This window comes from Pelodiscus sinensis, chromosome 3 (assembly GCF_052426305.1).
Source record: "Pelodiscus sinensis isolate ZL-2025 chromosome 3, ASM5242630v1, whole genome shotgun sequence".
In the NCBI taxonomy this organism is placed as follows: Eukaryota; Metazoa; Chordata; order Testudines; family Trionychidae; genus Pelodiscus; species Pelodiscus sinensis.
This window is the reverse complement of record NC_143054.1, coordinates 139,914,749-139,938,003: the sequence shown is the minus strand read 5'-3', so window position 1 is coordinate 139,938,003 and position 23,255 is coordinate 139,914,749. Positions and strand designations below refer to the sequence as shown.

The window sequence follows — 23,255 nt, the reverse complement described above, 5'->3', positions numbered from 1 at the left end:
TCTCTCTCAGCATGGCTAAGATGGGTCAGGAAGGATGGCCTGTGGTTAGAGCACTAGTCCTAGGACTGGTGAGCTAAGGGACCAAGACCTTGCTCCAACAGATACCTTGTGTGACCTTCCAAAGAGCCAGAAAGGTTAGCACTGCCCCACTGCACTGGGTGCTGTGAGGAAAAGTACAGTAAATATGAGCAGGTGCTCAGCTACTACAGTAAAGGGGGCATTTCAGTAGCTGAAGAAGCAAAGGCAGATTCATAGCATGTTATCAGGGGGTGGGCATGGAGGAAAGAACTGTGTCTAAAATGAAACTTGCAGCATGCCTGGACTTAACTAGTGAGCCTTAATGGCAACCCTACAAGCAGCATCTGAGATCTGCTTTCCCAAACCTTGCTGCCATTCCCTTGGGTTTCTTCCTACTTTGCCATGATCTGTTTCCTTCTGCCACTCACAGTACACCCTTCTCTCAGAGCCAGAATCACAGGAGCTGTCAGTTCCTGGGGTGGGGATGTTCCTTTCCATCCCTTCCCCTCTGTCCTATCCTCTGCTACCTCATTCCTACACTGCCTTGTTAAACCCACTCACCCTAGCGCTTCCTACATGCTGCTTAGCAGCCAATTGCAACAGGCAGGTGCTGGGGCAGGGTTAAGAGAAGAGCGCTGATTGCAGAGTCTGCTGATGACCTAATATTTTCCTCCCATGAATTCAATGCCTGCAGCAAAGCTCCTAGGGCCTCTACACACCCCAGTTTCTTCCTCTTCCATTCTAAGCTTGGAAAAGGATTTCAGCTCATCCTCACACCCAGCTGTGCTTCATCAGTTAAAAGCAATTGAGCCCTGACTCTCCCCTACATGCAGGGTGTCACAGGGTTAATTGGCTTTCTCTCTACTCAGACCACATTGAGCAAGCACCTCATCATAATCCTAACTACATCCAGGATCTCTAAGCCTGGACACTGTGGACAGTGTTGGGGCAGAATGCATCTACCACTGCCTAGTCCCACAGTCACTGCCCACATATAATTGTTACATGGCTACAGAGCTCCTGTTTGTTTGTTTTGCACAAGGTGTTCAGACTCTCCTTTCAGACTCTCCATTCAACCCAGTCCTTGAGTGGGTTAGTCGCTAACCTCTTGGCTTAGTTCTGAAGTTTAACCAAAGGAGCCATTGAGGTCAGTATTTTTCCTATGGCTCCCTTAGCATGACTGATAGTCAACTCCCAGCAGTTTTCTTTTCATCTTTTTTGTTCTTGCTGTACAACTGGAGGCTCAGCAGCAGTTGCCCCAATCTCACGCTTCAAGAGTAGTCCTTTTGAAGGTCCCCCTCCCCCCCAGTTGCCTAGTGTCATGCATTCTGCCAGCCCAGGGAACAATGCCCCTCCCTAATGGGCCCTGAATAGGCTCATTGAGTCATTAATCTAGGTGGGAGTAGGATAAGGCCAATAATTAGACTTCATTTAGACCCTAGGCAAAAGTGTTTGATTCAATTCAGTGGTAACTTAAGCTAATGCACACCCCTCCATAAAGTTATTTTGGTTCTGTAGGTTGAAGAGGAAGCATTTGTTCATCAGAATTGAAGTGTTTCATTTGCAAACTTTTTTGCCATCTGCCTTACCCACAAGGGTCAGTAGATAGATTCAAATCCCTGCAGTGTCATATGGTGCAACTCCACCTGACACACCCTTCCCTCCCCCAAACTCTAACCCAGTGGGGGCAGGGGAGAAGAGAAGAGGCTTGAAGTGGGGCAACAGGTAACTTCATGGCTGTGTCTGTGCTGGAAGAACCTTCCTCTCCCAGAGGTACTTAAGGCTCCTTTATATGGCTCTTCCACTCAGCTCCCTTTGTGCTGGGTGAAAAGTGGGAGCTAGAACCTCACCCCTTCTGAGCTGGAATTAAAGACTTTCAATCAAAAATCAGTTCTCTTGGTTAGTTGAGAGACTTGACCTTTTAGTAGACTAACTTGAGAGCTTAAGGTTTAATCAAAACGGGGCTCGCTGTCCCCTGCATGATTCCATTTCCCCCCCCCCCCCCCCAATAACATTGCTCCATGAAGTGGACCAACACCACCATGCAATGGACAATCTTCCAGGGTTGTCCACAGTCTCCAGAAATTTAGAGATGTTTTATGATGAAGCCTCAGGAATATACCCACTCAAAAAAAATGAGCAAGCTGAAACCAGGCCCAATATTTCCTTGCAGAGCTATGTATTTAAATCACAAAGAGAAAGGGGAATTTAAACACTTGTTATTTATTGTATTGCACAGAGTATCTATGTACTATAGTAAAGGATCCACATTTCCCCAAAGTGTTGCAGCACACAGTCTCTTTACATAATGCGTAATTAGTGCCTTCTTTAAAAGCTCACAATCAGTTGCAAGTTTAAGCATTTCAGGTAGCAAATGAAGGAAAAGGCTAAGTTAGCTATACATACTGTCCAAACACTCAAAAATGCTGTTTACGAAGGACCGCCAATGAAGTCAAGCAACTACTTTGATACTCTATCTGCAAATGTAGACTTTGCAATAAAAACCAAATAAGCATGTATTGTAACCTTTAAAATTAAATACATTAATATTTTGCTTGTGTTACCTGTGTTTACACCAGATGGTCTCATCTATAGATTATTGGGCCAGATTAACTGGACTAAGTTGGTGTATGCAGAAGTAGAGCACCTGAGGCTCTGGCCCAGATTTAAACTGAAAGACCCCCCAGCAAGTTGCTCATATTTGAACACTAGGCAATAGTTTTAGCACTGAAGACCTAGTTACACTGCAGCTAAAATAAATCTTACTAGTTAAAAAGTAGGATTCTAGTAAGAATCCTACATGTAAGACAGCCTTGAGATACTAGAGACTTATGAACTGAAGAATTACGTCTCTTGTTTACAGACTGTCAATTAAGCTAATGATCACTAGTATTATCCAAGCAACAGTTAAAGTTTGATAGCTAATACTGGTATTAAGACATTTTTACAGTTGCAGAAAACTTTACAATTTTATCCTCTTGCTATAGGAGATGTTCACCATATTACAAAGCCCATGAAAAACATAAAAAAATATTTTAAGATTTAGAAAACTCAAACAACTGCAAATACAGCTGATCTTTTAATATATATATTCTTCAGGTTGGTTTTTTTTTTTTTAAACAAATGTGTCATTTACAAAGAAGCAAAAAAAAAGTACAACTCTTCTAGGATTTGTTTTTGTCCATTACATTGAGGACCTCATCTAGAAGTGAGGGTCCCAGATCAAGCTGCAATGAAAGAAGGGAACCTGCAAGATCTGAAAGGGATTCTTCTGACTTAATCTCTGCCTTGGTTAGTTCACATGAAAGAGGACTGTCATCAAGTAGGTCAACTGTTTGCCAATCTGTGCATTGTTCAGAAAAACTGGATGAATGACTATTTCTGCTATTAGTATAATACGATGCAGAACCATTTGGCTCCCATAGGATGTCATCTTTGTACATTTCCCCATTCTCCAGCTGTTCGCTTTTCTCCTGCAAATTCTCTTCAATCACTGGCTCACAACTAAGCCTTGGATTCTTTGATGGCCCAAAGGAGTCCCGCTTTGAATTAAATGTCACTGGTGACAGTAAGGGCAACACAAGGGCTTGAGAACCCCCAATGGCAGGAAGGGAGATAGCATTTTTGAGCACTGGTGAAGGAGTTTCTGTAAACATGGAGTCAGAGGTGCTGTTTGCCCTTAAAAATTCATTATGTCCTAATTGACCAACTCTTGGTGTTCCTTCATTCCCAGGTAACAGCTCATAGTTTCCTTGCAAAAATGAGATGTCCCCAAACACATCATGTTGTCCCTCTTTCCCAATGTGTATGGTGTGACGAAAGTCTCCAAGTGGTGGACTGATCATATCAGGAGACAAAATATCCCTTAATTTGAATTTCTTCCCTTTCTTATTATTGGCAGCTTTCAGGTAGATGGGTGTCTTAGCTGGCATTTTGTTTGCCAATTCTGATGGTCTTTTATAAAAAAAGCAAGCCACTTATAAGAATGTGTTTTTTCCTCCAGCAGGCCTTCAGTGTTATCTTTGTCACATTATTAACTTGGATGCCTCTCCTACATAAGGTCCATTTCTTCTGGGAAAGGAAACTGGGAATTCAGAAAGCTAAAGAACTCCAATACAAAGCCTTCCAAGTTTAAGAATGACAGTCCTTCAGGTGAGGAATGGGTGACCAAGTATTCTATTACTTCCAAAATTCAAGAAAACCTGTATGGGAAACAAAGCAAGTTATTAACTTACTTGTTCACTAAGTCTTGCTTTTACAAAAACAATAATGGTACTGAGTTGCAGATTAGATTTATGTCGCTTCCCCTCATTAAACAGAATAAAAGAGTTTACTCTAACAAGGGTTAGCTAAACTCTTCCTGACTTTATAGTTTTTCAAGTCAGAATTCTTACATGTAGTTACTGGCCACAGTTCATGTGGTAAACTCACTATATCATTTTCTGTCAGTCATCAACTGGAGACATGATATTCAAATGCTTCTACAAGGACATTTTAACACACCAAGCTTTTCAAACTAGACCCCATCCATTTTAACAGAGGCCTATACATATTAAATATTTGGTAGGTCTGAGAAATTTCAACATTACATTCATACAGCCAAGATTTAAAAAAAAGCACGAGCGCCAAAGGCTATGGCTTACAGCAAATGGCACAACTGCATCACTGTAAACTCTAGTGTAGCCACTCCAAGTCCAAGGAAGAGAGGTCTCCTCTAGGGATGTTAGATATCATGTAGTTGATTAGTCATGGAACTGCATGAAGTCTTGAAGCCAGTGCCCTCGCAGCTCCATTCCTGGGGACTCACTGACACCTCATGCTGCTGCTTAATAGAGGCAGCAGTATGGGGTGGCAGACAGGAGCTGGTCCATGAGGGCAGCCAGTTTAAAAACCAGCTCCCCATTGTCCTGCACTGCTGCTTTTGATAGAAGTGTTGGGGGAGGGGCAGGGAAGAGGGGGGCAGCATCATATAGCTTATGTGGGGAGGTGGTACCAGCTTTTAAGCCAGCTCCCCCAGCACTGACTTCTGCCCCCCTTATCCCTGCTGCTGCCTCCATAGGAGGCAGCAAGGGGGGAGGGGAGAAGGTGCATCCAGGAGAAGAGCCTGCTTGAAAGTTGGCTTCCCACACATTGACTCCAGCCTGCCCCTCCCCCACCTTCCAAGTTGCTGCCACTATCTCCGATGGAGAGGCAGCAAGGGGTGTGCATGGAAAAGAGGGAATACATGCAGTAGACAGGATTAACCAATAAGATTAGGGTCACTGGTTAATTGTGTAGTCTGCTACATTTTGCCATCCCTAGTCTGTCATCTTAATTACTCTAGCCCCAGAAAATGGTTGTAGTTATGTCATCAGGAGAAACTTGGCATAAGTTATGTTGGAGGGGCAAGGGCAAGAAGGGCACTAATTCGCAACCATTAGTGACATAACTGACAACTAAGCTGTAGTGGAGCCATAGCCTAGGCTAGGCATCCATACTGAAGCATCTAAATAAGATGCCTGATTTTTAAGAGTGTTAAGCTCTCATCAACTTTGTTCTTGCTGTGCCCTGCCCCCAATGGAAAGTGTCAGATCACTTGTTTAGAAGCCTAACTTTAGACCTTCTTTTGCTTCCCTGAAAGGTCAAAATTTTCAGATGTTACATACATCTGAAAAGCTCTTGCTTACATCCCTAATAAGGGTTTCCATTGTAACTAGTGATGCAGCTAGTTGCTCCCCCTCATTCCCAACCTTGCTGCCTCTATCAGGGGAGCAGGACCTGGTTCTGGGGGGAGCCCACTTAACAGTCACCTCCCCACACCCACCATCTACGCAAGGGGAGGTAGAGGTACAGTGGGAAACAGAAAAAGCAACGACTCCACTCCTGCCAGTTCTGCTGTATTTCTGCTTTTGCCAGGGGTCTTGTACATTTCAAAGGCTGAGGCACCCAGAGTACAGCAGGAATTCCTTTTGAAATGTACAAGAGGTTGGCAGGGCTCTTGCCACAGTACAAAGGCAGAGTACACCCCTGTCGATTAATCAAATGGTTGATGGAATCCCACTATTTGATTAGTTAATTGAAATTTAACATGACTAACCCTCACTTGTCATAATTACATCTAAAAATTGCAAGTTTGAAAAGAGCCATAGGACATAATGCTGGAAGGGTTAAAAACCCATGCACCACAGGTTAAATGCTACTGATACCAATGCAACTAGGCTACAGGTTGACACAGAAACAACTTGCAGCCTAGCTAAGTTAGAAATAAGTTAATAGAACTTGTGCAAGTTGGTGAAATTAAGTTTCTTGGCTTTAGGTGTGATTTTCAAGCTAATCCTTCAATTTTTACAGGCAAAATTTAATATCCACAATTAACAGCGCCTAATATTCATCCAGGAAGGAGCAACATTGTGGGAATAGATCTGTTGGTGCCAAAACACTCAAGTAGGACTCATCCAACTTGAAAGATCTACCCTTGACCTACTGCTACCTAGCTCCTTAAACACTCCCCTCCCTCCACCACCACACACACAAGAAAGCAAAGTTCCTCATTAAAAAGACTTAAATGGGCCATGTGTTGAGTGGCCTTGGGCTGTTTGCAGCCTGTGGTGCAGTTTGGACTTACACAGGACTCACAAGGCCTGCAGGTGGGATCCTTGTACTGAAAGGTGCAAGCGGATGGGCTGGCTGGAGCAGATGGGTACCAGGTGTTGGAGTTTCTAGCCCCCAGGGAGGAGGTGCTAGGAGCATCGGGGCATTGTGGGGAGTGCTAGCTGCTTAGCCTTGTGGACAGAGCCTGAGAGGTACAAACTGGCTCACACTGGCCACGTTTTGGTCAGGTGCTGCAGCTTAAAGCTTAATCTTTGTATTCATGCCTATCAGTGTGAAAGAAGCTATTTCCATATATATGCAACCACACTTAAGTTGTGACCCTTGGCATGTGCCGTGAGTGTCATGGTGGCCTCCAGGGCTTCCAAAGTTGAGTAGCCTGATCTTAGCCAGTGACAAATATGCATAGGAAAAGTGACCTATCCTGTCTTTCTCCATCATATGCAAGGTCAACTACCTGTTCTCACATCTAAGGACCCTCATCTCAGACGATTGGCTCATGATGCCACCCTTTGAAGTTCTGCTCAAATAGAGTTAAGCAAGTGAAAAGAACTGTGTCACTGCAGGATCAGATAAAGCTGACCCCTCAAGTGTGGTGTGGCAGGGCAGGGAGAACTTCCAGTCCTGACAGGGCAGACCAGAAATCTGTAGCTAGGCCTGTGAGGAGGCAAATGACGACAACAGCCCTCCAAATAGAGATGCTAAAGATTAACCAAGTAGCATCACCCTTAACAGGTGATGTAACCAGTTCCAGTTAACCATTAAGGGCTGGAGTAGCTTCCCCACCTGCCATGGACAGGAGCTGCTCTGTCATCACAGACTCCTTTCAGATCCCTCATCAACTGCAGTGTCAGCACAGGCCTCCCTCACATATCCTAAAACTGAGTGGATGCCTTAAGTTACACCAACACTAGCACTGCAAACAGTTGTGAGATGGCTTGAGCTACGAGGCAGAGGCAAACAGAGGCAGATTTCCATCTCCATCCCCAGCAAGCTCCAGAGGCAATTCCCTGGTGAGAAACCCAGATCCCACAGTCGTGTAACGATGGGCTTTCTACAAAGCTATAGTTAAGGTTTCCAAAGTGATTTTCCACATTTAACAAAAAAAATTCCGTTTTTCCATCTCTGATTAACAGATCTTTTACAAAGTTATGCCTGTCTTGTTACACTGGTGCATCATCACCCCTTTAGTTACACTGATGCAATGTTAGTGTTCACAAGTCTTAAATCATAAGCCTAGCTCTAAACTGCTGAAGGGGAAGAAGAGGTCTCTTGCAAGGGGCGAGGGCCTCTACTATTTTGCCTATACCCTTGGAGCTTTCTCTCCTCTGATGAGCTCCAGTGCATGTCTCTGCTGGTGGTCAGATTTCCCAAGCAGAAGCAAAACACATTTGAAATCTTCAGTTTCACTGCTACCTACTGGGCTCTGAACAGACACCATGCTAAAGCTATGCTAGCATCACTCTGATGCTCGGCAAAGCTGAGAGCAGCAACTCTGCATCCAACAACTCACTAAAAAAAGTCACACTGATGAGCATTTGTATTTGGGAGGATCTCTTAATTAGTCTAAGGTGTTAGACCATCCAAAAATAATCTTCAATACTAAAGATAATAGGATAGGTCTCTGTACTTACCTTGCAGATTTCCCACTTAGTAACCAGTTAAGTTTCTCAAGCCCTACATGGAATAATAATACCCTTCATCTTGAACAAAAGAACCATATTCCCCCCCCCCCCCCCAAACACATTTAGTACTATAGTATAGTCAGCATTAATAAACAGGAGACTATCTAACAAGAACATGCCCTGAGAGGCCTCAGTTAGGAGAGCAGCAAATTCTTTAAAAGCTGGGCACTCAACATACACAGAGACTATATTTTATACTACTTACAGAGTAAAACAATAGAATAATCATGAAAGATCAACAAATTCTACAGAAAATGCATTACTCAAACCAAATCAGAGACTCTGCTACAACTGCAACCATAACTGGCCAATGAAGGCTGAAATCAGGACAAACCCAGTACAGCACAGACAAGCCTTAGCTCTAATATAAGCAGGATAGATATACTTAATTCAGAACTTACCATCTCTTTTAATGCCTATTCAGACTCCCAAACTGCAGCAGCCAGTGAGTCCTAGAAGAGATAAAAACATGTATGTCTATTTCCTGAAAATACTATTTAACTTCTGTGTTTATATAGCCCCAAATCCCTTCTGAGTGGCACCAACCAAATCAGGTGATACTGTTTAGCTTTTCTGATTGGTTAGTTTGAATTCTTCTGAACTAGCAGCCCTACCTTTAACCACCTTAATCAAAGTGAGCTTCCTTGATTGAATTAGAAGGTTCTTCTCTTTCGTTGCTTCCTTTTAAAGAGTTTTTAATTATTTAATTACGCCATGAAATATTCAGGCCAATTTACACAACAGTTGAGTTCAATTAATTCTCCCCAACTCTGCTCAACCCAACCCTTTTAGATTACATTTAACCTTTTCTGTCCCATTTTCATTAAAAAAAACCCTGTAAACAAAAGAGAAAAATCACATAAATTCATGAGAACACCCTTTCTCCTTCTCACTGGACACATATTTGTCAGTGACAGGGAACGCATGGAAGGTTTCAAATATTTGATGTCACTGTGAGCTAAAGGGCATATAAAAGGAACTGGTTCATTTGTAGGCACACTTTGATCTCCACTTCTCTTCCAAAAGGTGTGAAACACTTCTTATGTGAATTTGGTCCCTAAATGTTTTCATTTTCTTTAGCTAGATTCCCTCAATTTAATGAAAGGTTAGAAGAAAAGCATGCCAGCAATGTTTAGACAGGTGGTGAAAATAGTTTAACTGCAAGGATAGGTTGGGACAGATGAAACCCAGAGCCCATCTCAAGTTATTCTCCGTTCCTCCTATGTCTTCTGTAAAGATGAAAGTAAACATTAAACTTTTAGAAAAATCATTCAGCTATTTGCATGTTTTCCCCCATGGAAAACACTCTCTTGTATAAAAGAGAGTGTTTTCCATGGGGGAAAGCTGGGACCAACACATCTTAGCTAGTTGGGAAAAGGGTTCATCCTCATGTGATACACATTCATCATCCAATTCTTTCCAAATGCACAACAGGAATATTTAATAAATATTTCTACCTTTTTGAAATCATTATTAACAATTTTACCATCAATATACAGTGATGGGCCTACACCATTGCTACAATTTATTTTGCTTATAATGCTGTTAATAATACTACCTTATTGTCCATTGCTTGCCATCCATGGATTTTTTTTCCTGATGTCTTTTGCTTCCCTTATCAATTTTCTGCACTTCATAACTTCCAAATTATACTTGTTGGTGTCTACCTTCTGCTTTACCTTCATTTTATATATCTATTTTCTTTTCTAGTTCCTGCCTTCACTTTTCCTCTTAACCAAGATTACCTTGCAGTGGATGCAAATCCTCTCGTCAGAAAGGCATCTATAATTTTTAAAGACTCTAATAATGTTTTACTACTGGCTGCAGAAGATCTTCAGTATGTCACTCAGACTGAAGTCTTCCATAGTAACAATTTTTCTTTCCATCTTACAGTTAGGTGTTTAAGGAACAACTTGTTCTGGTTTCTAGTTTGATTCAGACATTCGTAACAGACTCTCCCCCATGCTGTACTTCGTTAGTACAGTAATCTGTATGCCATATCCGTTTAATCTGGCCTCCCTTAGTTTAGGCTTGCCCCCCCAAAGTTGCAGTAAATTGGTGCACCTCTGTGTACATATGAGGTCTTTGTACCTTAGAGCAGTGGTTTTCAAACTTAGGGTCTTGACCCATTACTGGGTCATGGAATGTCACGCACTAGGTCTCCTTGCTGCAGGGTGATCAGATAATCAGTGGGGATGCTAAGGCAGGCTACTTGCCTCTCCTGGCACCACAGACTGCAGTGCGCCCCTAGGTGGGTGGCGGGAGGGAGAGTGCTCCAGGTACTGCTACTTCCCCGAGCACTAGGTCCACACTTCCATTGGCTAGGAACCTGCTGCTGGCTGCTTCTGGGTCACAGCATGGTCTGCAGTGCCAGGAGAAGCAGGAAGCCTGCTTTAGCACCCCCGCTGCATCGCTGACTAGGAGCCATTGAAAGTAAGCCGCTCCTGCCACAGCCATGACCCCACCCCCCAAGCTGGAGCCCCCTTCTAAGGCCCAAAGCTCTCATCCTCAGCCCCACCCCGGAGCTCACACTCCAATCAAATTATGTTGGATCGAAGGCATCAACAATTTTCTTCAACTGGGTCATGAGAAAAAAAGTTTGAAAACCGCTGCCTTAGAGTAGCTCTAATAATGTAACATGCTCAGGCATGGCTGGAAATGGCAGCTGGAGCCAGACAGCTATTTATGCTTGGGCCTCCCAAAGTTGCTCTCACTAGGGAGCTAAAGGGTTAGCAATGGGGACCATAAAAAAAATATTTTACTTTAGATCGGTGTTTCTCGGCTTGTGGGTCAGAACCCCTGGGGAACATGAAAGGCAGCTGGGTGGTTGAGAGGTGTTGGAAATTTTATTACAGTCTAAAGCAAAGAAAAATCTTGTTCCCAGCACACCCTGACCCACCCAGCTCCGGTATTTTCCGTCATTCTCTCAAAATCCTTGCACCAATCAATGATAATTTTTTTTACTCTTACTATTATAGTAAACATCAGGGGACGAAGTCTTCTTCTTTTCTAAACTTCAAATAAGTGATTGCCAGTCTGAAAAGACTGAGAAACACAGGTGCTGAGACGTTTCAAGGCCCAAGCACAGTCTGTATTAGGGATGTGACAGGTTAACCAATGGGGGCTGGAGCAGCTCTCTGCCTGCTGGAGGCAGGAGATTGCTCCAGCCCCATGAGGCCTACCCTAGGCAAGGACTGTTCCAGCTCAGCCACGATGGGTAGGAGGTGGGGAAGGCCCACCTAAATTTGGCTGTGATGCGTGGGGGACAGCCCCTGCCCAACCACCCTTTAATCATTTAGTTGGTTAAACATTAGGTTAAACCGGTTAACCAATTAAATGGGATTTTATATCCCTACTCTGGATGGCTGTAAGTGACAAAACAAAGAGCAAGGCAATGGGGGAAAAAAGAAGATAGTTTATACTGACTAGGGATCTAAATGGTTAACAGGTAAGCCTCATCTTTAATGGGTCAGGCTTACTGGTTCTGGTTAACCAGTAGGGACTGCAGCAGCTCCCCGCCCGCCCTGAGCAGGGGGTTGCTCCAGCCTCACAGGGCCTACCACAGGCAGGGGATGTTCTGGCTGGCAAGCCAAAGCAGCCCCTGTTTATGGCTGATCCCCCGCTCCGCCGGTTACACGCTAACCGGGGAGGCTTCACTGCAGAATCTGCAATATAAAACTTCTTTAACCTTTATACTGCAGAGCCTGCGGTGTATGTAACCCAGGGGTGGGCAAAAGGGTCTCTGTGGGCTGGATCCGGCCTGCCACGTGGGTTGATCCAGCCCGCGGAGGTCCAATCAGGGCCTAGGGACACAGAAGCATGCGATGCTTAGCGTCAACCCTAGTGCTGAATCTAAGCACAGCGTGCTGGATATCAGGGAGAGAGAGACTTCACACTCCTCCCGCCCTTGCAGGATGGGGGCAGGGCGGAAGGAGACTTTGCGCGCTCCCCTCACTCCCAAGCTCTGATTGGCCTGGGGGTGGTAGAGCGCAGAAAGCCCCCCCATGCTCCCCCATGCCCAGACTAATTAGGGTCTGTGGGAGGGCATGCATAGAAGTGTCCTGGCCCCACCTCCTTCTGCCTGAGACCCCTCCCCTTCTGGGTGGTCTGGGGCCACTTCAAAGATTTCTGAGGTGGCCCCAAGTCAAAAACTATTGCTCACCCATGGTGTAACAGCTAGGATTTTTAGCAGTTACACGGTTACATTTTAAAACAACTTGTTACATCCCTAATAACGACCATATTTATGAATAAGAGTTAACCTCCTTTCTATCTTCTCCAAATATTATAAAGAAAAAATAAATCATCACGGGGGGTAGGATGGCAAAGTCTTGTGCTGGATTACAAACTCTGCTCTCCTGCAGACCTCAGTTAATAGGCCTACACAGGAGTCGGGAGGTTTGATTCCCAGCATGGGTAGACAAATCATGCTAGTTCAGCTTGAGCTAACACACTAAAACAGCAGTGCGGACATTGTACAACTACTGACAGCTCTCACTAGCCAATGAGTCCAAACCCCTGGATTTGAATTCAGGTGGCTAGCCTGAGCTCTTACCACATTTGCACCATTCACACTACTGTTTCTAGCATGAGCCTGTCTACCTGTGCTGAGAATCACGGCACCCATGCCCAATAAAGTTTTTGAGCAAAACCAACCTCTTTTACTTGAGTTTTGCACCACTTCCTCTGATTTTTTATATATTTTCAATGTAAAATTCAAGATAAGTGGTTAAGGCATTTATTTTATTTATTCTTCATTTTTGTTTTAGACCATCTGATGGAAAAGAATGCAACAAAATGAAAGCGAAGTGGTCAAAATGGATCTAATCTTGTGTTCCCAATGCATGATTCCAATGAGAGTTACGTGTGAGCGCATCACTGGAGGGGGGTTATTGCATGTTGGGTGGTCTGTTATCGTGTAAATGAAAGACATATGACAGATGCTGTCATTCTAGCTGCGGCATGTCATTGTCACCTCTCACTTGCCTCTGATTTTGCTGACATGAATGCACTATGCTTGCAAGTAATGCAATTCTTGCTATTTCCTTTTTGGAATCTGCTTGCTGAGAGTAAACATGGCTTGGTAAAGTGTCCTCCATAGGAATTGTGTCTCATTAATTTATATGTCTGATACACAATATACCTGGTATATTTTTTTCTGGAAATAATCACTTACATATTTATGATCTTAGTAGGAATGTAAAGGTTTAACCAGTTAACTGGTTACCTAGTAAACATTGCTTTACTGGCATACTTACCAGGGTAGCCAATTAACCAGTGCCCAAGCCCTGCAGCCCCAGCCTGCAGCATGCCATGGGAAGGGGGCTGATCCAGTGTAGCTTGGCCCACCGCACTGTGCTGTAGGCAGTCAATCTGTTAAACCTATAGTTTAACATGTAACTTGGGATTTAACATGTAACTTGGGATCCCTGGCTCTTAGTGCCTGGTATTTCTTTGAAATACAGTTATGCTTCAGATAGTGCTTTGCAAAAACAGGCAGATCAGCCTAATGTCAACAAGTTAAATATGCAAGGATGTTTTTCTGTGTTTGGCAGGAAGAATAAATTACAAAGCATGAAATGCTAGCGTGTGGCTATAGTTAAGCCTGGAACTAGCTCATTAACAGTTGCTTTTTCTAAAGCTCTACAATCTATAGACTCTCTCAGACTGTCTTGGAAAATAAAACACATTATGAGGGTCTGATGTAGGGCTAATAGTCCAAATGTGAGACTGTTAGAGCAATTGATTCCTGAGATACAGCCTACTAAAAATCATGGTTTTTATAAAAATGTATGAATTCCAAGTGAGCCCAAATACTATGGCTCTGATTATTCCCAAACTTACCTCATTGGCTTGGGACTGATCTCAGCTAATGATCATCAACCACTGTTTCTTTGGGCGAGCAATATTTCAAAAGTTATGCAGAGCAAAAGTTATGTAACTGTTTTGTCAGTTACATCTCGCATTGTGGCTCCAGTCAAACCAGAATTTGCACATGTTCAGATAGATAATCTGCAGGCAGCCTGGAGTAAGGTGGCAGTCTATTGGAATCTAAACAGCACTTCTCTGTGACAGAGGATATGTCTACACTGTATGCTTATTTAGCAATTAGCTATTCTGGAAGATATATTCCAAAATAGCTTATTTCAAAATAGCATGTCCACACTGCAGAGATGCCTCAAAATTAGTCTGACGCAGGCTCCCCTAATGTAGATGCACTATCTCGATTTAGAGCCCCAGGAAACACTGTGGAGAAATTACTTAGAATGGCCCTGGCCAAGGGGTTCAGGTATATGCTGGGCTCGGGTTTGGGGGCCTGCATAGCTTATTTTGAGGTAATTTCAAAATAGCTTATTTTGAAATTTAGCGCTGCCTACACAGCGCCAAATTTCAAAATAAAGCACTATTCTGACAAGTCCCTTAACCCTTGTGGAATGAGGGTTGCAGGGACACTGGAATAGCACACCCATTATTTTGAAATATATTTGAAATAACGGGCACATTTAAAGATGTGGAATAGCTATTTTGGGATACTTCTGGTAACCTGAAATAGCGCTGCTGTCTAGACATAGTCCTGGGGAAAAATACCATGGAGTGACTAGGATGAAGCCAGAGAAGGGAGAGTTTGGGCCCAAGGAACAAAAGTACTTTGAAGAATTTACCCAGCACAACTCAGGTGCAGTTTTCACAGTCTTGGAGATAAGAGGTGATGCTGCAAACTAGCATTTCTTAAGCTAGCACCTCTTAAGGTGATACTGCAAACTAGCATTTCTTTCCTCTTTGTGACTACTCTATTTCCTCCTCCCTCTCCTACCCTCAATCCACTAGGTTCCTTCTGGCTGCAGAACAACTTGGGTTTTGGATTTATACTGCAGAAGTTACTATAAAAATTTCCACACATTGTTCTGATAGGATATTTCTAAAACTGATCTACAACACCCTTACCATATTAATCTTATGAGTCTTTTGAGCATAAACTGCCAAAAATAAGCATGCCAAGTTGGGCAGACGTATAACTTGAGAAACAAACATTCCCTTTGAATTAGTACAAGACCAAAACCCATAAATCTTCATTTTTAATCCAAGCCAGAATTTGAACTTGAAGTTGAAAGACACACAGTAGCCCACTGGAAACTCCTCTGATATCAGATTTATTGTATTTTTTCTTTCAGACCCTCCTATATTGCACATATTCTAGGATTAATTCTTTTTTCTATATAGACAAATATACTTAGTAAACACAAATCTTTTTAGACAATATCTTTTAAAATGTCATTATAAATGAACTAAATGTATGAGATAAATAATAATATACTTCACTGTATGCTTGTGTATGTCACACACACACAGACAAATGATTACTAACACAGTTCTACACAACTTGATTGCACAAGTCTGACAGCCACAAAAATACTAACAAGCTCATGGTTTGTGTGTGTTACTATATGGACACTTGATAGTGTTGAATTTTCTGTTCTGAACTAGGGATGTAAAATCCCAGGTAATTAGTTAATCACTTACATGCTAGGTTTAACAGGTTAATTGAGTAAGCCAGGATCCCAGTGAAGAGTGGTGCCTCCCAGGACCGGCTTTAGGCCGATTCAGCCGATTCCCCCGAATCAGCCCCTGCGCCTAAGAGGGCCCCGTGCTGGTTGCTCCCCTCCCACAGCTCTGTGGCGTGCCAGATGTGCTGCGGGAGGGGGCGTTGGCCTTGGAGGAGGAGCGCAGCGGCTTCCCTGGATTTAAAGGGGCTGTGACTCTTTGTGTGTGTGTGTGGTTTTTTTTGCTCAACAAAAAATCCTGGCTGCTGGGGCCCCATCAAAATGGTTCGAATTGGGCACCGCACTTCCTAAAGCCGGCCCTGGTGCCTCCCCCCACTTGCATTGGGGCTGCAGCTTCCAAGCCACTGTTTCCTGCCAGCCACACCGGCGTGGTCAAGGAACTGGTTGCTAGCTCCTAATCCCAACGCAGGACTGGAGCAGCCCTCCTCCCACAACAGGCCGCGAGTGGGGAGCTGCTCCCGGATACCTGTTAACCGATACCCAGTAAGCATCACTGGGTAAGGATGATGCTTACTGGGTAACTGATTATTCATTCAAATCCCTATTCTGAAACCAATGAAATTTTTGGAAAATATTATGGGTTTTATTTTATGTAGACTTACTCAAAATACTGAACATTTGATATCTTCAGGTTGTTTTAAATTCAATTAATTTATTTGCTCTAAAAATTTTCCCCCCCAATCTTCAGCTTTTCACTACCCACATGAAAATGCCACATTCACTCTCTACAGAGATGGTCTAATCTTTCCACATCACCTGTCTCCCTCAGAGTTTATGCTGAAAAGGAAACAAAATTAAATGCAATACCTTTAAATGATGATAAAGAATGAAGCTATAGGCGTGTCTAAATCTTGCAGCTGTATTCTTATAGAATGCCATTTCAAACAATTCAAAACACTGTGAATACAGTATATTAGAATTAAAGGTTTTCTTAGCAGTACAGAAGTTAACATTCATAGAACAGCTGTTGCGTTTCAAAATTAACACTCACTGATATGACTAAAAAAATTCACACTGCTCAAAGCTACTGTTTATCAACTCATGAAGTCAGAATATCAGTTAGTCACATCTGGAAAAATTTCAATATGAGCAGAAAGACAAAAAGCCTCATTTTAAAATGAAAGTTAAATCTGCAATACACAAATATTAGGAATTCCAAAAATCCAGAGAGACCCTATATCTTGGCTCTTCTAAAATGTGCACTTCAAGTGTCTTTACTTATTATTTTAGTAATATGTACAGACTGCTGTGTTTTTATTGCTTGATTAAACCAGTCTTAACACTACTATAGTGGAATGCCCTTCATACTTGAGGATATTTACTTCTCCCACGTGGGAGAAGATATGAAAAGCTTTCTTGTGTGTTTTTCCACATATTGGAGCACTGTTGTCGAACTTTCCATTGTAAGTCCCTACTTTCCCAATTGCACTTTGCAATAATAATTTGCTCCATGATGAAACTTGGCATATAGAGTCTTAGGGCACAAAAATGTTTTATCCATTTTGAACCCACCTTAGCACAGATTAAATACCCAAATTTCGCTAAGTAAGTTGTACAATTAAATGTTACGTGTAATTATTGTTAAAATTAGCAGCAGCTTCTCAGCTACTGTTAGTGACACTTTTCCAAAGTCATTTTACTACAAGTTGAACCTCTCTAGTCCAGAACGCTCTGGTCCAGCAACATCTGTGGTCCAGCATGATTTTAGTTAGTCAGATGTCCATTTATCATGGGTGTGGCCAACTTTCCCATGGTCCCATAAAGTTGTTTACAAACATCAGTTCTGGCGCACAGTGTTCTGTGCTTTTAGTTTGCTCTAATTTATCCCTAAATATCTTCTAAGGGTGCTACACAGCACCCTTACTTCGAAATAAGCTACACAATTTGCACTATGCAAATTGCATAGCTTATTTCTAGGTAATTTCAAAATAAGGTGGTATACCAAAATGTCCCTTAACCCTTGTACAATGAGGGGCATCAGAATAGCGAGCCCATTATGTTTTGATATAACAGGCTAGCTCTTAAGACACAGAATAGCTATTTCGGGATACCTCCGGTATCCCGAAATAGCTCCGCAGTGTAGACATAACCTGAGAGCCCAATAAGTAGTGGAAATGTTGGTAATGCTGCTAGACAACATTGACCTCCAGCAGTTTGGCAAATTCTTTGGTTCGGCAGCAGTCAGGTACTAAGGGTGCTGGATTTGAGAAATTCAACCTGTAGCTTGAAAGATCAGTGTAGTTCCTTTGAAGTCCTTTCACCCATATCTGATCTCAGTTAGAATCATAGGATTGAAAGGGACCTCAAGAGCCCATCAACAGGGTGAACCTCTCTAGTCTGGCACCCTCGAGTCCTGACCAGTGCTGAACCAGAGAATTTGCCGAACCACAGGAGGTCAGTATTGTCTAGCAGCATTACCAACATTTCTACTCCTTATGTGGTCTTAGAGGTCAATTAGAGCCAAATAACAGCACAGAACACTCAGAACCAGGACTGGAGGCTGCAAACAAACTTTATGGGACTGTGGGAAACTTGGCCATGACCATGATTAAGTGGACATCTGGCTACTTAAAATCATGCAGGACCATTGATATTGCCTGACCAGAGTGCTGGACTAGAGAGGTTCAACCTGTAGTTCAGTCCCCTGCACTCATGGCAGCATTAGCCAGACTATTCCCTGACAGATGTTTGTCTAACCTGCTCTTAAAAAATCTCCAGTGATGGAGATTCCATAACCTCCCTAAGCAATTTATTCTAATGTTTAAACACCCTGACAGGAAGATTTTCCAAATGTCCAGCCTAAACCTCCCTTGCTACAATTTAAGCCCCTTGCTTCTTCTCCTATCATCAGAGGTTAAGAATAATACTTTTTCTCCCTCCTCCTTATAACAACACCCTTTTAGGTACTTAAAAGTTGTTATCATGCCCAGGCCCGGTCTTTGGGCAAGGTGAGCGAGACAGTTGCTTTGGGCCCCGTGCATTCAGGGCCACGCGCTGCCCAGATCCCGGCCCCACCCACCTGGCTGCTCGCTCACTACACTGACTGGAAGCCAAGCGGCTGTGCGGCTCAGCCAACCACAGCGTGCTGCCTTGGGCCCCGCAAACTCTTTGGCTGGGCCTGATCATGCCCCCTCTTAGTCTTCTCTTTTCCAGAGTAAAAAAACCCAGTTCTTTCAGTCTTTCCTCATAGGTCATGTTTTTAGATCTTTCATCATTTTTGTTGCTCTTCTCCAGACATTCTCCAATTTGTCCACAACTTTCCTGAAATGCAGTGCCCAGGAAGTAACTGTTAAAATCAATGGAATTACATGAATGTACAATTAGTGTAAATGAAATCAAAATCATGCCTCTTGTTTTCCTTTTACTCCAATTAAAGCTTGACAGGGCTTTAAGATGCTGATGTATTATATGTAACCCCACATCGTCCAGTACACTCTTGCAAAAGCAGAGAAATAACATCACGGCTGCTCCTGCAAGTAGTGGGCCTGATCCCATTGCAGAATTTTAACTCTAGTAACTTTAATAGAGTTTTTCCTAATTTCCACAAGGATAATGACATCAGAAGTGTGTCCCAGAGGGTGTGTCTAGACTACATGCCTCCTTCGACGGAGGCATGTAGATTAGCCAGATCGGAAGAGGGAAATGAAGCCGCGATTAAAATAATCGCGGCTTCATTTAAATTTAAATGGCTGCCCCGATCTGCCGATCAGCTGTTTGTCGGCAGATCGGGGCAGTCTGGACGCGATGCGCCGACAAAGAAGCCTTTCTTCATCGGCACAGGTAAGCCTCGTGAAACCAGGTTTACCTGTGCCGATGAAGAAAGGCATCTTTGTCGGCGCATCGCGTCCAGACTGCCCCGATCTGCCGACAAACAGCTGATCGGCAGATCGGGGCAGCCATTTAAATTTAAATGAAGCCGCGATTATTTTAATCGCGGCTTCATTTCCCTCTTCCGATCTGGCTAATCTACATGCCTCCGTCGAAGGAGGCATGTAGTCTAGACACACCCTAAGAGAAGCAGCACAGTGACTGACTGAGCATGCGGCCATTTGCCATTGTGCCTATAGCGATACAGACAGCGACAGCAGATGCACAGGAACAATCCACACAGACAGGTTTCTCCGACAAGGAAAGAGGGAAACTATGGTATATTTTACAGAAACATCAATTCCAAAACTAGAAGGGACTATTGTGTTCCTTTAGACTGAATGCCTGCACAGTACAGACCACACAGCTTGCCCAGAATAATTCCTAGAGCAGATCTTTTAAAAAAACACCCAGTCTTGATTTAAACATAGTGATGAAAAATCTATTACGATGCTTGGTTTTCCAATGGTTAATTGCTCATACTAGTAACATTTATACTCTATTTCCACTCTGAATTTGTCTAGATTTAACTTCCATCCATTGGATAATGTTTCTCTGCTAGAGTGAAGAACATTAGTAAAGATTTGTTCCCCATGTAGATACTTACAGACTGTAATCAAATCACCCCTTAACCCAGAGGTGGGCAATAATTTTTAATTTAAATAATTTCTGAAGTGGCCATGCGTGGTCCCAGAAGGGGAGAGAAAGGAGACTTCTTGTGCTTCCCCCAACCTGACTGGCCTGGGGTGGGGGAGCGCAAGAAGTCTTCCCTCTCCCTCTCTGCTCCCCAGGGAGACCTTGCATGCTCTCCCTGCTCCTGGGCCAATCAGGGCCTGGTGGCAGAGGAGTACGCAAAGTCTCCTCACCCTCACAAGAGCACGTGGCTAGAGAAACATGCCAGCTTCTGGCGTGTCTCTCTAGCCGCTACACGACCCTGGCAGGGTGGGGACAGCACGCTAGAGACTTCGTGTGCTCCCCACCCTTAGCACCTTTACAACCCACAACAGTATAGGCTCCATCCGGTTTCGTTTGGGAGCTGCACCCAGTGGGAAATTGCACTGTCCTGGGTGCCAATACTCGACCTCCAATGGTGGAGTAGGGGTCCCTGGGCCCACCCACTCTCCCGAGTCCCGGCCCAGGGCCCTAAGGTAGGGAGCCTGACTCCCTAACCTAGCAAACGGGGGAGATGCCCCTAAACTCGTTTGCACACGGACTTCGCGACCCTTCCCTGGGCCACTTCCTACCTCCATCGTCTTGAGACTCTTCCTCTCTTTCCCTTGAGAGGTGGGACGTCCCTTCACAGCCCTGGCAACCTCCTCCTCCTGTTCTCCTCCTTCCTCTTTGTGCCAGCGCCTTTTATCCCTGCCCCTGCGTTCGGCAGGTAACGTCACACTGGCTCCCACTTCTTCCTCCCCTGTCGCTCATTCCCCAGCGCTGGTTCGACGTCACACCGTATCGGTGTATGACGTCATCCCCTGGTGCCACGTTTGCGGCCATTCTCGGGGCTCTCCCTCCTAGCGCGGCCACTCCCCCTTCCCTGAGTGGGGCTTCTAAATCCAGCCCCGCCGCTTCCTGACCATAGCGAGTGCCAGTCAGCCTCGGCTCCCAAGACTCCTCCGGCCCCGGGTGAGAGCACGGTTGCTTCACCCCGCCACACTACTCTCTTTACAAATGTCCCTGCTCTTCCTGTCACCAGGCATTTTCCTTTGCTCCTGCAGTTGCAAGACAGAGCTTAGCTCTACTGCATCAGAAAACTGAGCTTTGTGTTGAACTGAATTAGTGAAAAATTCAAAACAGCAACAGTATCCGATGTGAAAAACCAAAAGATTTGTACCAGCATTAGTTTCCACCATGAAAATTATGACTAATGTTAAAGAATATCCTGTACTTTTAAATATTTTATTTTTAGACAGACTCCTACTGTTTTGAGGAAAGCAGGACATTTAGGAAGCTGTCCTAAAAACATTTCACAGTGCATAAATAACTCTGAGGAGAATAAGGTCTCTATTCAGCTACTGCACAGCAGAATTAACTAGCAACATCAGTGCAGTCCACAGTATTCCATCTTAATCATTGTCCCCATAATCTATTAAGAGTTAGTAGCTCGATAATTGAGTTACTTCTGCACTTCAAGTCAGGATTCTAGGCAGAACTATTCACCCCCTCCCCTTTAGGACATTAGAATGCTCAGTGTTTCAAAGATTTACAAGACATCAACTAACCAAGTCAGGAAGAAAAATAAAAAGAGGCCAGTAGCAAAGCAGAGAGAGGCAATGCCTTTGTGAGACTCCCAACTAACACACCACTTCCTTTCCACAGTGGGGGAAATCCCAGAAACCTCTTCAAAAAACTTGCTCAGAAACTCTAGCTCCAGTAGAACAGTTAAGTCCCTGATATATTTTGAAGCAGGGACTTAACCACCAAGTCACTGGATCCAGCCAGTGGCTGCCTCTCCTGAACCCTTAGGCAGAGAGCAGCTTACACTTTAACCAGGCGGCTGCTTTCCGCTCTGGACTGCTAGGGAGGGAGGAGGGAGGCATCGAATGCTGCTTCGACCCCCCAGCAAAATCTCTCAGCTCCCACTGGCCAATTATGCTGGGGGCAGGGGCAGCATGTGAAACCTCCCCCTGCTCCCCATGTCCAGAGCAGACCCATATGGAGCAGCCAGCCAACTGAGACTTCAGCAAAGACGGGCAGCCTGCCTCAGGTTCCTGCAGGGCTGCTGGCTAGGAGCTGCCTAGGTAAGTGCCTCCCAGCCAGAGCCTTCCTCTGGCACCCCAGCCCTTCCCCCCCACAACTACCTGCCTCAGGCTACCACCCAAATCCTCTGTACCCCTTTCCCCCCTTCTCCCAGGTCACAACTTCCTCCCAGACCCTGCACCCCCTCCTATACCCCTACCCAGGCCAGAATCCTCTTGTGACGGACCGCCGCAGGTCCGCACTCGAGCGAGGGCCGCCGCCGCCCCCTGGAGGCCGCCGGACGGACCGGCAGGCAGCCCTGGGAGGAGGGGAGAACGGGCCAGGGAGAAAACCCCGCAGGGGGGGGGCCGGCTAACTCCCCGACGGGGAAGGAGGGGCCAGGGACAGCCCCAGCTGACGGGCGAGGAGCCCGAACGGCACTCCGCGCGGCCAGAGCCGCGCGGAGCCAACGTCAGGCCGGGACGCCCCGGCCGTGACGTCAGCGGACGCCAGGACGCCCGGGGGACGGAACGGACGCCCCTGACGTCATCACCCGGGCCGTTTGAAAAGCGGCCCGGGGGAGCAGGACGAGGCGGCACTCAGGGGAGCTGCCGCCACCACCGCCGCCCCAGCTGCCAAGGGGAACCCCCCCCGCGTTGGAGGAGGAGAGGGAACGACCCCGAACCCTCACGACGGCCGCGGGACGACACCGGCGCCTCGGGCGGGGTAAGTGACTGCGGGGCCTTCCCAGTTGGGGAGGAGGAGAGCGGGGAGTGGAAGCAGCCCGGGGCGGGGGCCTTCTGGCGCCCGTGGACAGGCGCGTTACGGGGATAAACCCCGCCTGTCGTGGGAGGAA

The 23,255-nt window shown here is 44.9% G+C and overlaps 1 protein-coding gene across 1 annotated transcript in view; it reads right to left on the bottom strand.

Moving 5' to 3' along the window:
- Positions 1-2,222: 2,222 nt before the first annotated feature.
- Positions 2,223-23,255, bottom strand: part of CDC42EP3 (CDC42 effector protein 3) — a 42,875-nt gene continuing 21,842 nt past the window's right edge. Inside the window, exons 2-3 of the mRNA XM_006131308.5 lie at positions 8,693-8,743; positions 2,223-4,220 (exon numbers count right to left, since the gene is read on the bottom strand). Of these exons, the coding sequence (XP_006131370.1) occupies positions 3,183-3,950 (768 nt within the window). The 5' untranslated portion in view covers positions 3,951-4,220; positions 8,693-8,743 and the 3' untranslated portion in view covers positions 2,223-3,182. The remainder of the gene's footprint in view (positions 4,221-8,692; positions 8,744-23,255) is intronic.